Source organism: Globicephala melas, chromosome 13 (genome assembly GCF_963455315.2).
Source record: "Globicephala melas chromosome 13, mGloMel1.2, whole genome shotgun sequence".
Taxonomy (NCBI): Eukaryota; Metazoa; Chordata; class Mammalia; order Artiodactyla; family Delphinidae; genus Globicephala; species Globicephala melas.
In genome coordinates this window covers 80,191,139-80,206,871 of record NC_083326.1, presented here as the reverse complement: position 1 = coordinate 80,206,871, position 15,733 = coordinate 80,191,139, and the positions used below count along the sequence as shown (strand labels likewise).

The window sequence follows — 15,733 nt, the reverse complement described above, 5'->3', positions numbered from 1 at the left end:
GTTTAGTTAATATCCATCACCTCACATAATTACAATTTTCTTTTCTTGTGATGAGAACTTTTAAGATCTACCGTCTTAGCAACTTTCCATTATACAATACAGTATTGCTATGTGTGCTGATTCTTACTTGTCTCTCACTGATCTGAAATCCTTTTTTTTTTTTTTTTTGGCCACACTGCACAGCTGGTGGGATTTTAGTTCCCCAACCAGGGATTCAACCCAGGCCCTTGGCTGTGAGAGTGCGGAGTCCTAACACTGGACTGCCAGGGAATTCCCTGATCTGAAATCTTAAACTTTGGGAATATTACTTGAAATTAATAAGTTTAGAGCTTGGAAAAAAAGGTTAGAGATGCTGTTTCTTCCTTCTCTCTCTTCTTGGTCCATTTTCCTTTTCTTTGTCACTTTCCAGGGTTTATGTGCCTTCAGAGCTAGAGAACTTAGCTTTTGTTTGCTTGTTTGTTTTGTTTGTTTTGTCTTCTACCCAGAATAAAACTAAAGAAGTAATATCAATTTGGTTGTAGTCAGCAAACTAGGAGTCAGATAACGTGGGTTCCAGCCTCATCTGAGCTCTGCTCTTGCCCGGGGGCAAGGGCCTATGCAAGCTGGGTCTCAGTTTCCTCATCTGCAAAATGGGAGTAATTTTACCAGCTCAGGGTCTCCCTCACGGGGTTGCTATGAGGATGAGTTACAATACTGTATGTGAAAACGCTCTGTCATTGGTAAAGAAGCATAAAAACATAAGGAATTATTTATAGACTGCCTGGAATAGAGCCTTGAACACAATAGGTGCTGCAGAGATGTTGGGTAGAATTTTTTCCTGTGCGAACTGCTGCAGTAATAGCCACCAGATGGCAGCAAAATGCAAGCTTCCCCTCAAAAGGCTCCTCAGGTCCGCTCCTGGGGTTTTCACAGGGCAGTAAAGTACAGCTGATGGTTTTCCCTGAGTTCTATCAAGTTGATACCCCTTCACTCACTTTCTGCCTCCCAACTTTTCCTTACTCCCAAACCAACCACGTGTCTTTTTTTTCTTTCTGCCGATTCCTACCATGGGAATGGTAACTTCCCCCCTCCAGCCCACTGCCCCCCAAATGCATTGAGGGGCAAATCAGAAGTTACAGCAGTCTCTGAATTCAGAGTCCAAAGTTAATATGAATTGGCAATGGGGATTAAACCTAGGGGAAGTATGAAATAAATGTCAGGCAAAATCGGTGAAAATTGATGAGGCAATGGGAAAAAGGAAAATATTTACACATATTATTTGTTCTCCTGTTCCTGGTGGGCCATCCATCCACCCATCATCCAGTCGACAAACATTCATTCTTCATTTGGGAATTCAGATGCAGTCCCAATCTCTCTCACGGAGAGAGTAGAGACAACTATTGGACAGCTAATTTATCATACATGTGATGGGAGCTAAGCCATCTAGGGAACCCTGGAGATGTGTAATGGGGTGACCTAATGTTTGGAAGGGGTCAGCACAGACCTCCCTAGGAAAGTGATGCTTAAGCTGAGACCCAAGGAGGTGTAAGAGTTGTCTTGGCAAAGGAGGGCAGGGTGTGGGTAAGAACCCTCTAAGCAGAGAAAACAGCATAGTTGATGGTTCAATGACCTCCATATAATTTTAGAGCACTCCCACGGAGAAAATACATAAAGACCCAAAGAAACCAGGATTCAAGGACAACAGATTTCTATTTTATTTATTGCAACATCATCTATACATAATGGAAAATTTCTCTTACATGTGTGTAGGAGGCAACATTTCTTCAGTCTGTAGCTGATGATGGATTGCATTAATTTCATACAGTCCCTATGATAACTCTATGACCCTCCCACCCCTGGATTACGCAGGATACAATCCCTGTCCTCAAGGGGCTGATAGTTTATTTGGAGCAATGTTTGCCTCCCACTCCCCACTCTCTTTTTCTTAACACTTTGGGGCAGCTCTTATTAAACATTCCACATTTTGGTCCTGTTTTTCTTGCCTCTGTTCCTATTCCTCTGATCTCTCCCCGTCGCCTCTTCCCCGACGCTTGTTAGGCTAGGAGTTCCAAACCGGAATCCATGGACCCCCAAGGAGACTGTGGATAGAATTCAGGCATCTGTGAACTTGGCTGGGGGAAAATCACTTCTTCATTTCCACCAAGTTCTAAATCAAAGTCATCCTTTCTCCTTCCATTATGGGTGTAAGCAAGAAAACACAAGAGTGTCAGCAGTGCCTGTGACTTGGCCACCAGGACAAGTCACAGACATTTGAATCTCACATGTGTAGCTGTTGCTGCTATTTCAAAGTGAACGCTTGTCACTGCTTCGAAATGATGGCAGATTTTAGGTCTGCTGCTGGACGTTACTATTCAGTGCATTGATAAACACACACACACATGACTATGTCCCAAATTAGTTTTTTTATAGTGTTTTGATAACTCTCTTTCAACATAATTAGTTCCCTGGTAACCCTGCATGTTTTATTTTAAGCATTTAAAACTGTTATTCTGAGGACGGTCTCTCAGTTTCACAGTATGGCCGAAGGTACTCCACACACAGGGGAGGGGAGAAATCCCCGCAAAACCCAAGAGTTCCTTGAGCTTGGCTTCAGCTCTCCCCTCTCTGGGTGGACTCAGGGCAACGTGACGACTTCTGTGGGCCCGAGGCACTTTTGCCTCTGGGGGCCCCTCCTCCATAAAGGATATTAAAAATTCTGTTTTACGACTGCATAGGTATAAAGATGCAAATAATCCAGACTGGGTTCATTATTATTATATTTATTTGTTTTCTTCTGCTTTCTTCTGCTTTCAAAAGCAATTAAAACATTTTTGTGGGCACTAGGCACTGGGCCTGCTGGGCCCGATGGAGAAGTTGGCCCTGAGTGAACTCATCCGTCACTCATCCGTTTCCATTCTTCTACTGTTGCCTTTGGCCCAGTGACGCTCAGGTCTTCCATCACCAGTCCTATCATCTTTCTTGATGGCAGAGCTGACCATCTAGTCACTCACCGAATATCCACACTGGGTGTTCCAGAAGCATCTCAAATGCATCAGGTCCCAGACTGAAACACATTGCTATTCTCTCCAAAGGATATAAAAATATATCCTTATTTTTACCACCATCCAACCAGTCATGAATGGAGAAGCCCTGGGGGTCATCTGTGACTCCTTCCTATCCCTTCATTCTCCACATCCAATCAATCACCAAATCCTGCTAATCCCACCTCCCAAGTCTGTCCCAGGTCCAGCTCCTGCCTTCCATTCCCAATGCCCCTGACCTACTTCAGACCAGAATCACTTGCCTGGAATCTCCCACAGCTCCCTGACGAGTCTTCCTCTATCTGCCCGCTCCAGTCATCGTACTGGGATCCTGATCTGATCTGATCATATCCCATGGCTGCCCAATCCTTGAACCGTTCCCCACTGTCTACATTAACAGTGAGTCTTGAACTGAGGGGTTTGTTAAAAGTTCAGGTTTATGGGTCCCACTTCAGAGACAAAGCCCACCAAATTAGAATCTCTGCAGATTCTTACCAGGTTCCTACCCAGGACCCTGTGTGCTTAATAAATTTCCCCCCAAGGATTCTCATGCAGATTCAAGTTTAGGAACCATTGCACATTACAATTACCTGGAGCGTTTAAAAAATACAGATTTCTAGAGCCGACTCCAAACCACTTAAACCAGAATGCCTGTGGGTGGAGCCAGGCATCTGTAATTTTTAAAACCTCCATTGGCAAGTCTGGTTTGCAGTCAGGAGTAAGAACTACTAGTTTAGGAAATTCTTAAACAGGTTAAACAGTCCCTGAACAATGGAGTTGAATATTTACTGAAGTTAATAGGTTATTTTCTCCCTGGAACCTGATCTTATATGTTGCTTTTTTTTTTAGCGGTACGCGGGCCTCTCACTGCTGTGGCCTCTCCCGTTGCGGAGCACAGGCTCCGGACGCACGGGCTCAGCGGCCATGGTTCACGGACCCAGCCTCTCCATGGCATGTGGGATCCTCCCGGACCGGGGCACGAACCCGCGTCCCCTGCATCAGCAGGCGGACTCTCAACCACTGTGCCACCAGGGAAGCCCTGTTGCTTCTTTTTAATGTTGGGAAGAAGGAAAACTCATTCTTATTTTGACTGCTGTCACTGGGAAACTGCTTAGCAAGTCAAGTCATGCATTTCCATTCAGTGCTGGGCACGATGATTATTAAGCTCTGAAACTGTTTTGAGGGCACAGAGCTGAAGTTGGCTGATTTGTCATTCTGTGGCTTCGTGTTAATCAGTGGGGCGATGGCCCTGCTGCATCCCTGATGTCTACGGACTGCTTTGCACAGTCCTCTTGGAAATAATATACCTCTTTTCCTCTTCAGTTCATGGGATAAAAATAAGACACAGAAATTTAAGGGAGCTGCTCAAGGCTGGATATCTCGTAAGTGTCAAAGTCAAGGGTAGACTCTCAAGTCAGGTTATACTACACAAAGTGGTAAGCTGTTGATACTAAAGCTACTGGGCATTTAGAATAAGTATTTTGGATGACACAGGCCCTTGTCTTCACTTATTATCCTTGTTCTCTCTCAAATTTTTTATTACACAAGCTGAACTCATGGGCCAAACTCATCACTTATTTGCTTGTGCACTTTGCTAACATATACCCAATCTAACGGGAATAGGTTAAGTTCTTACTATTAGATGTAGGACACGGAACTGAATTATACAGTCATTTCAACATTCGTACAAAGCTGTGGTGAGCTGGAGCCAGATCCTGCCAGCCACCAGCAACGAGTTATGTACATCTCTTCCCATCTATGTAGTTAGTGACATCACACTGATAACTTGAAATGTAAGTGGGTGTATTTACATCACAGAAATTGGCAAACATAACAAATGTCATGGGTTTCTGGTGGGTTTTTTTTTTTTTTTGGTTTGTTTGTTATTTTTAACCTCTAGACAGCCAGTTGTTAAACATTTATGAAGACACCACCGGAGCTAGATCAGCATAGAAACTTATCCAAGCCCTTCAGGCTTTCACAAGTGGTGCAATCAACTAGCCAACATGATGAAAGAGAATTGATTTGAAGGTCACCTTTGGTACATTCTTCATTAGGCTTTCTTTTGAATTCAGCCTACAAAATGTCAACTTCAAAATGTGATAACATTTCTTGCCTATCAGATTGGTTGAGAAGGATGTTGATAATATCCAGAACTGGCAAAGGTGAGGGAGAGAGGACGCTCTCAGGCACTGGTGATGGAAGAGTCAATACAATCCTTTGGAAGGGCAATTGACCAAATTGTGTCCAAAGCCTGAAGATGTGCTAACTTCCTGAGGTTATCCTAAGGAAATAATGAAAGATGTAGGCAACAGCGTATGCTTAAAAATGTTCATTGCAGCATTATTTACAACAATGGTTCTCAACTCTACTTGCATTTTAGATTCATTGGGGAAGTTCAACCCAGTACAGCAGTGGTTGTCAACCAAGTGGGGGGCTGTTAGGGAAGTAAAGGAGCATTTTGCATGCAGGAGACATGTGGCAGAATCTGGAAACATTTTTCGTTGTCACAACTGGGAAGGAGTGTGCTCTTGGCATCTAATGGGTAGACGCCAGGGATGCTGATAAACATACTACAGAGCACAGAAAATGTCCCTGCAACAAAGATTAATCTGGTCCAGGGACTTCCTTGGTGGTCCAATGGTTAAGACTCCACACTTCCAATGCAGGGGGCCCAGGTTCAATCCCTGCTCTGGGAACTAGATCCCGCAAAGAAGATCCTGCATGCCGAAATGAAGACCCTAACAGACAAACAAATAAATAAATAAACAAATATTAAAAAAAAAAGATTCATCTGGTCCAAAGTGTCAATAGTGTTGAGATTAAGAAACCCTGTGGTATACCGATGTCTGGGCCTCACCTCAGACTAATTACATCAAGCAAATACTGATGCTCTCTTGGGGGAGAGCATCAGTGTTTAAACAAAACCAACAACCTCTCAGGTGACTCTACTGTGCAAACAGAGCTGAGAACCTCCAATATTTACTTTCAAAAAATTGGAAATAACATATAATTAATAACAAGACACTAGTTACATGAATTTGGTACCTTCTTAATAACATGTGAGATTAGACATCAATGAGAAAAAGAGAAACAATAGAAAACTGCACAAAGGACATGAAAAGGCAATTTTCAGGGAAAATAAACAAATAAGCAATAAATATCTATATATCTACATGTACCTCTCTCTCGCTCTCTCTGTGTATATGTGTGTATATATACATATTTATATATAGATAGAGCAAGCTCACTAACAATTAGAGAAATGCAAATTAAAAACAACCATGAAATACAATTTTTCACTTATCAGTTTAACAAATTTTTAAAAAATTGACACTAATGTTGGCAAAAGGGTGGAGAAAGAGTAGAAAAATACTTTCAAAACTTTTGGTGAAAGTGGAAGTTGGTATATCCTCTTGGAGGGCAATTTGGCAGTATTTTACAAAATTTAAAATATATTATTGATCCTAAAAGTGTATAGATTTGCAAAGTATACAGAATTTATAAGTCAAAGGAGATATGCATTTAAAATTTTGTTATATATTACCAAATTGGCTTCATACACACACACACCACATATTATATGTGGGCACTGTTCTAAGCAATTATAAGATATCTATCTATCTATTGATCATCTATCTTTCTGTCTATCGAGAGAAGAAAGAAAGACAATAGAGAGAGTGAGAATTTCATCATTGTGTATAACATCAAAGAACTAAGAATTGCAAAAGTGGCCAAGTGGAGACTAGTTTAAAAATTATTGTATATTTATGCAACAAACCATGAAGAACGCCATGCAACCTTAGAAATCTATCTAGATTATATTGTTACATATTAAATAATAAGTTGAACAAAAATGTAGTGATTCCATTTATAGATGTATAACCGTAGAATATTCTGGAAGGAATCACAAGATACCTTTAGTAGTAGGAGTGTCATAAAGGTTTTTTTCTTTCCTACTCTCCTGTACTGTTAGAATTTTTCTTTTTTTACCATGGGTGTATACTTTACATATTCAAATTTATTTAAATACATTATGATTTATACACATTTTTGAAGAAGAATGTTAAGTAAATAATAATATCCATGATATACCACTAATGGAAAAATTTGACTCCCAAACAGTTTATATGATACAGATTTATTTTTAAACATTCACAGAGAAGACTGGAAAGTATACACATTGAAATGTTTCGCTGTTTAGAAGATCGATGTTTTCTTTGTGCTTTCTGCTTTTCTCTGTTTTTCAAAATTTCTGCACTGAACTTGTGATTCTTCTGAAATTAGAAAAATTTTTAACCCAACAATAAATGTTATTTTTCTCCCAAAAGTACATGTACACCCAACTGCTAGGACATTGCACATAGCTCTAGTGTAGTAATGTGCGAAAACAATTTGGCCGTGAGTACAATATTTTGCCAGGCATCTGTGGTGAGGCTGCAAAGTGGATCAGCTGGCACAGTGACCCTGTAAGCCCTTTGTTAAAAATGTCACTTCCTCCACACATGGCTCCCAGAAGCACTTCATTTTTGTATCCTTTTATTTAATGTGAAAAATATTTCTGCTGCAGAAATTCATTGTCATCTCAAGTTTAAAGAGAAGATATTTTCTCCTCAGGGAATGGAGTGCCGATATCTCCAAAGGGAAGCGGCGCCCCGCCCGAGTCCTTTATTCAACAGACATTTATAGGGCATTGTTTTAGGAGTTTGGGTTCCAGTGGTAAAGGAGACATTCAAGGTTCCTGCTCTTAAGAAGATGACATTATATAGTTGGTAGACAGATGAACAGGATGGTTACAGAAAGTAAAAATGCAAGGGTGGTGAGGGAGAAAAACTAAATTAGTAGGGGTGGCTGATTTTGGATTGTGTGGTCACCCACCTAGGAGGGCACATTTGAACCAAGAAATAAACTACAAGATGGAATTACCCATCTGCTGTGCTGCTGATAGAGCCCAGCCAGAGGGAGTGGCAAGTACAAAGGCCCTGGGGCAGGAACAAACTTGGCCTATTTGAGAAAGAAAAAGGCCAATGTGGTTTTTTGTTTTGTTTTGTTTTGTTTTTTAACATCTTTATTGGAGTATAATTGCTTTACAATGGTGTGTTAATTTCTGCTTTATAACAAAGTAAATCAGTTATACATATATCCCCATATCTCTTCCCTCTTGCGTCTCTCTCCCTCCCACCCTCCCTATCCCACCTTTCTAGCTAGTCACAAAGCACCAAGCTGATCTCCCTGTGCTATATGGCTGCTTCCCATTAGCTATCTATTTTACGTTTGGTAGTGTATATATGTCCATGCCATCTCTCACTTTGTCCCAGTTTACCCTTCCCCCTCCCCATATCCTCAAGTCCATTCTCTAGTAGGTCTGCATCTTTATTCCCATCTTGCCCCTAGGTTCTTCTTGCCCTTTTTGTTTTTCTTAGATTCCATATATATGTGTTAGCATACAGTATTTGTTTTTCTCTTTCTGACTTACTTCACTCTGTATGACAGACTCTAGGTCCATCCACCTCACTACAAATAACTCAATTTCGTTTCCTTTTATGGCTGAGTAATATTCCATTGTATATATGTGCCACATCTTCTTTATCCATTCATCTGTTGATGGGCACTTAGGTTGCTTCCATGTCCTGGCTATTGTAAATAGAGCTGCAATGAACATTTTGGTACATGGACTCTTTTTGAATTATGGTTTTCTCAGGGTATATGCCCAGTAGTGGGATTGCTGGGTCACATGGTAGTTCTATTTGTATTTATTTATTTATTTTATTTTTTTATATTTTTTAACATCTTTATTGGGGTATAATTGCTTTACAGTGGTGTGTAAGTTTCTGCTTTATAACAAAGTGAATCAGTTATACATATACATATGTTCCCATATCTCTTCGCTCTTGCGTCTCCCTCCCTCCCACCCTCTGTATCCCACCCCTCCAGGCGGCCACAAAGCACCAAGCTGATATCCCTGTGCTATGCGGCTGCTTCCCACTAGCTTTCTACCTTACGTTTGGTAGTGTATATATGTCCATGCCTCTCTCTCGCTTTGTCACAGCTCACCCTTCCCCCTCCCCATATCCTCAAGTCCATTCTCTAGTAGGTCTGTGTCTTTATTCCTGTCTTACCCCTAGGTTCTTCATGACATTTTTTTCTTAAATTCCATATATATGTGTTAGCATACGGTATTTGTCTTTCTCTTTCTGACTTATTTCACTCTGTATGACAGACTCTAGGTCTATCCACCTCATTACAAATAGCTCAATTTCATTTCTTTTTATGGCTGAGTAATATTCCATTGTATATATGTGCCACATCTTCTTTATCCATTCATCCGATGATGGGCACTTAGGTTGTTTCCATCTCTGGGCTATTGTAAATAGAGCTGCAATGAATATTTTGGTACATGACTCTTTTTGGTTTTCTCAGGGTATATGCCCAGTAGTGGGATTGCTGTGTCATATGGTAGTTCTATTTTTAGTTTTTTAAGGAACCTCCATACTGTTCTCCATAGTGGCTGTATCAATTTACGTTCCCACCAACAGTGCAAGAGGGTTCCCTTTTCTCCACTGCCTCTCCAGCATTTATTGTTTGTAGATTTTTTTCATGATGGCTATTCTGATCGGTGTGCGGTGATAGCTCATTGTAGTTTTGATTTGCATTTCTCTAATGATTAGTGATGTTGAGCATCCTTTCATGTGTTTGTTGGCAATCTGTATATCTTCTTTGGAGAAATGTCTATTTAGATCTTCTGCCCATTTTTGGATTCAGTTGTTTGTTTTTTGGGTATGGAGCTGCATGAGCTGCTTGTAAATTTTGGAGATTAATCCTTTGTCAGTTGCTTCATTTGCAAATATTTTCTCCTATTCTGAGAATTGTCTTTTCCTCTTGTTTATGGTTTACTTTGCAAAAGCTTTGAAGTTTCATTAGGTCCCATTTGTTTATTTTTGTTTTTATTTCCATTACACTAGGAGGTGGATCAAAAAGGATCTTGCTGTGATTTATGTCATAGAGTGTTCTGCCTATGTTTTCCTCTAAGAGTTTGATAGTGTCTGGCCTTACATTTAGGTCTTTAATCCATTTTGAGTTTCGTTTTGTGTATGATGTTAGGGAGTGTTCTAATTTCACTCTTTTACATGTAGTTGTCCAGTTTTCCCAGCACCACTTATTGAAGAGGTTGTCTTTTCTTCATTGTATATTCTTGCCTCCTTTATAAAAAATAAGGTGACCATAGGTGTGTGGGTTTATCTCTGGGCTTTCTATCGTGTTCCATTGATCTATATTTCTGTTTCTGTGCCAGTACTGTACTGTCTTGATTACTGTAGCTTTGTAGTATAGTCTGAAGTCCGGGAGCCTGCTTCCTCCAGCTCCATTTTTCTTTCTCAAGATTGCTTTGGCTCTTCGGGGTCTTTTGTGTTTCCATACAAATTGTGAAATTTTTTGTTCTAGTTCTGTGAAAAATGCCAGTGTTAGTTTCATAGGGATTGTATTGAATCTGTAGATTGCTTTGGGTAGCATAGTCATTTTCACAATGTTGATTCTTTCAATCCAAGAACATGGTATATCTCTCCATCTGTTTGTATCATCTTTAATTTCTTTCATCAGTGTGTTATAGTTTTTTGCATACAGGTCTTTTGTCTCCTTAGGTAGGTTTATTCCTAGGTATTTTATTCTTTTTGTTACAATGGTAAATGGGAGTATTTCCTTAATTTCTCTTTCAGATTTTTCATCATTAGTGTATAAGAATGCAAGAGATTTCTGTGTGTTAATTTTGTATCCCTCTACTTTTCCAAATTCATTGATTAGGTCTAGTAGTTTTCTGGTAGCATCTTTAGGATTCTCTATGTATAGTATCATGTCATCTGCAAACAGTGACAGCTTTACTTCTTCTTTTCCGATTTGTATTCCTTTTATTTCTTTTTCTTCTCTGATTGCTGTAGCTAAAACTTCCAAAACTATGTTGAATAATAGTGGTGAGAGTGGAAAACCTTGTCTTTTTCCTTATCTTAGAGGAAGTGGTTTCAGTTTTTCACCATTGAGAATGAAGTTGGCTGTGGGTTTGTCATATATGGCCTTTATTATGTTGAGGTAAGTTCCCTCTATGCCTACTTTCTGGAGGATTTTCATCATAAATGGGTGTTGAATTTTGTCGAAAGCTTTCTCTGCATCTATTGAGATGATCATATGGTTTTTCCTTCAATTTGTTAATATGGTTTATCACATTGATTGATTTGCGTATATTGAAGAATCCTTGCATTCCTGGGATAAACCCCACTTGATCATGGTGTATGATCCTTTTAGTGTGTTGTTGGATTCTGTTTGCTAGTATTTTGTTGAGGATTTTTGCATCTATGTTCATCAGTGATATTGGCCTGTAGTTTTCTTTCTTTGTGACATCTTTGTCTGGTTTCGGTATCAGGGTGATGGTGGCCTCATAGAATGAGTTTGGGAGTGTTCCTACCTCTGCTATATTTTGGAAGAATTTGAGAAGGATAGGTGTTAGCTCTTCTCTAAATGTTTGATAGAATTCGCCTGTGAAGCCATCTGGTCCTGGGCTTTTGTTTGTTGGAAGATTTTTAATCACAGTCTCAATTTCAGTGCTTGTGATTGGTCTGTTTATACTTTCTACTTCTTCCTCGTTCAGTCTTGGAAGGTTGTGCTTTTCTAAGAATTTGTCCATTTCTTCCAGGTTGTCCATTTTATTGGCATAGAGTTGCTTGTAGTAATCTCTCATGATCCTTTGTATTTCTGCAGTGTCGGTTGTTGCTTCTCCATTTTCATTTCTAATCTATGCCAGTGTGGTTTTTGAGAGATAAGTCAGTGAGGAGTAACAGAGCAGATGAGGTGGTGAAGGTGGACAGTGTCCAAGCAGGGTCTTGTAATTTATTGATGAAGAGGTTGCATTTTATTCTAAGTTAAAAACCAACAATAGTACAATAGCTGACACATATGTATGTTGTACCTACTATGTGCAGGTACTGTTCTGAGCATTTTACAAGTATTATTTAGTCACTAAAACAACCCTATGAAGCAGGGCTTATGATGATCCTCATTTTTTCCAAGAAGAAAACAGAGTCACAGAGAACTTAAATAATTCACTTCAGGTTACACAGGTAATAAGTGGCTGAACTGGGATTTGAACTCTGGATGGACTCCTACCTCTATGTACTGTCCAAGGAGCCAGCTATATGAACCCTACAACTAATGTGACCAGCAACGAAAAGCTTGTTCCAAACAATGCAATCTTTGCAACTGTGAGAGCATCACAATAATTCCTATAAACAGTCAGAAAAATCACTTGTGTAGCAAAAACATATCAGACACATTTTACATGCCATGTATTGTGTGGATTGTGTTTTTTATATGTTTCTATCATTTTGTCTCCTTAAAGCCAGCATCTTGAAAAAAAATCTGATAAACTTATTTTTTAAATTTATTTATTTTTGGCTGCACTGGGTCTTCCTTGCTGCCCATGGGCTTTCTCTAGTTGTGGTGAGTGAGGGCTACTCTTCGTTGGTGTGTGGGCTTCTCATTGCAGTGGCTTCTCTTGTTGCAGAGCATGGGCTCTAGGCATGGGCTCTAGTTGTGGCTCACAGGCTCTAGAGCGCAGGCTCAGTAGTTGTGGTGCACGGGCTCAGTTGCTCCGAGGCATGTGGGATCTTCCCGGACCAGGGCTCGAACCCGTGTCCCCTGCACTGGCAGTCAGATTCTTAACCACTGCGCCACCAGGGAAGTCCCTGATAAACTTACTTTGAACTTAACCTTATAGGGTTGTGACTCCCTGCTTTAGAATTCCACATCTCAGCCCCATTCTCAGCCATAATGGTGACAGGCAAATAACCAGGGAGCCAACCCTTTTACACCAAGAGTAGAAAACAATAGAAATAATCTCTTAAATCAGGACTTCCCTATCTGCTATTTAACTCGATCCTCTCAACAATCCCACAAAGCGAAGGTGATGCTCTTCCCTACTATTTTCCAGTTGGATGTGCACACGTGACTTGCTTTGGACAACGAACTGTGAGCAGAAATGACAGCACATCTCGGTGGGGCTTTGGAGAGCCAGTTCATGATTCGCCACACCTTTTCTCTTGGTCATGACCACTAATGGCTTCAAGTAGATGACTGCTCCATCAGCCTGAATCCCAGGGTGACTATGATGAACAGATCCTCTTGTCAACAGAAGACGGGCATTTAGTGTGAGCAGGAAATAAACCCTTGCTGTGTTAAGCCACTGGAATTTTGAGTTCGTTGCCTTGTTAACCTAGCCCAGTGGTTCTTGAACTTGAGCATGCATCCTGCTTTAGATTTCCTGACTCAGCACCTCTGGAGTGGAGCCTGGTAATTTGCATTTCTAACAAGTTCCCAGGTGGTACCGCTGCTGCTGCTCGTGCAGGGACCACACTTTGGGAATCATTGCCTCACCTCTCCTTACCAATTCCATATTATCCCAGGGAAACCAAAGCCCAGGGAAAGCTTATTCATTCCTTCATGGACTCAGGGAATATTTACTAAACCTGCTATGAGCAAGGCGCTATGCTATGTTCTGCATAATCAGTGACGAACAAAGCAGACACAATCCTTGCCCTCTTGTCTCATTAACTAGTGATTTGCTCGAGGTTACCCAGCTAGTGGCGGAGCTAGCAGTTGTATCTGTGTCTTCTTACTCAAAATCCAGTACGTATTCCATTATGCAATAAGCAACTTTGACAAACACGTTGGTTGCTCTTTATTACCCCCTTCAATATCTTCAAAGGAGGTAACTCTTAGTTAGGGGTAATTCTCAGACTCTTTCTCTGTGGAAAAAAAATTCCACTAAATTCCACTGTTTAAACTCCTCAGTTTGAGGTACTTTGTTATGGCAAAGTTAGGAAACTAACACAGTATTCTATTTGGAAGAGCTTGATGAGGAAAATGAGGTGACAGCTGATCATCATATGAATGGAAATGAAATGTTCAGTGCTGGGCATGCAGTAGGCACTCAATAAATGTTTGTTGAACTAAACCGAACCAAACGCTAATAAAGGGGAAGAAAGTTTTTCTCAGCATAGCTTCTTGATTTATTTTCTTTAGACTCTGGGCATGTGGGCATCTGCTAATTTGCATACTTACAGTATTTGATTCTACCCATGGAACTGTGGAAGGGTCAGTATTCATTTCTGGATAATTCTAATAACTCCTTAAAAATCAGTCACTAATGAGGTCCCTGCACTGTGTCACTATAAGGCGTGTCATGCTGGGTTTTTTTGGGGTTTTGTCCTGCTCATTTAAACTAGATTTATAATTTTAAAATGCCCCTGGTCTTTACTTTTCTTTCTTTCTTTTTTTGGGGGGGCGGGGGGGCTGCTCCCTCAGAACTCCAGTTCTATTTTTAGGTGTCTAGGCAGGTGGATAACATGCGTTTTACGAAGGTTATTTAAGAGCTCTGCTCAGCATCAAATGTGACCACTGTCGCTAGTGCTTGTCTTGTTAAGCTGTAGCTGAGACAATAACCACCGTATGCCTCAATTTGCCTTATCCTTAAAATGGAGCTCACGGGCTTCCCTGGTGGCGCAGTGGTTGAGAGTCCGCCTGCCGATGCAGGGGACACGGGTTTGTGCCCCGGTCCGGGAAGATCCCACGTGCCGTGGAGCGGCTGGGCCCGTGAGCCATGGCCGCTGAGCCTGCGCGTCCGGAGCCTGTGTTCCGCAACGGGAGAGGCCACAACAGTGAGAGGCCCGCGTACCGCAAAAAAATAAAAAAATAAAATGGAGCTCACACATCCTTTTCATAAGTCAGCAGCAGTAAGAGAATAAAGTGAATTATCTGATGGGCTCTCACAAGCTCAGCTGCTCCTCTGGTCACTTTTGGAAGTCCCAAATCATTTCTGAATCCTGCAGGTTGAGCCTTTGGGTCAACATCACACAGAGGAGAGTTGTGTTTATCGATGGCCAGAGATGCAAAATAAATGATCTTCTGAGCTTTATGTAGGTTGTAAGAGCCCAGAATGAGCCCCAAGACACTTGCTCTGTTTCTTCTTGCCTACTTCTTCACACTTAGAGACCCAGAGTATAGGAATGATTTTCAAAGACAAACTAAATCACAGCGAAAATTTCTATTCACTTGCTTTTCTTGCTTACGTAGAACACTCTAAAAAGTTCCATTGGAGGACTCAGACATATGGTTTCTATAACTGAAGGGGCTCAGAAAGGATCTGTGAATACCCCTTAAAGTGCCAAGAGAGCCTGCAGAGCTTGCTTTGGGAGTTGGGTCCTCTTCAATGGCACGTGGCCTGAAGTTCCTCCATCTGTTACCGCCTAAAGAAGTAGCAGGTTATTCTTATAAGAGAGAGTCATCAGTGAGGATGCTTTTGATTGCAGCCTAACTCCAGATGGCTTAAAAAATACAGGGAATTTATGATCTGTTTGCTCACATAACTGAAAGTCTATATGTAGGTCTCCCTTCAGGTAAGGCTTGATCCAGTGGCTTACAGAATGTCACCAAGAATGTCATGTCTTTCTCTCTGCCTCTCCATTCTAACTCCTGTAGTGTTGGCATCATCTCCAGAGTCTTCCCAGGGGTCCTATGGCTGCTCTGGACCCTGCTACTTTTACTACATCTCATATCTTCATGCCACACCATTCAGGGGAGGAAAAAACAGATCTTCCGGTATCTCTTACACGAGTCCTGTTGTAGGGCTAGCCAACTGGAGGATGAGAGGTCACATGGAGGAGAACTGAGGC

General features: G+C 41.0%; 1 protein-coding gene across 1 annotated transcript in view; it reads right to left on the bottom strand.

Annotated features, from left to right (window-relative positions):
• Positions 1 to 3,376, bottom strand: part of LOC132598323 (uncharacterized) — a 45,111-nt gene extending 41,735 nt beyond the window's left edge. Inside the window, exon 1 of the mRNA XM_060310137.1 lies at positions 3,284 to 3,376. Coding sequence (XP_060166120.1) covers positions 3,284 to 3,376 — 93 coding nt within the window. The remainder of the gene's footprint in view (positions 1 to 3,283) is intronic.
• Between the last annotated feature and the right edge of the window lie 12,357 nt (positions 3,377 to 15,733).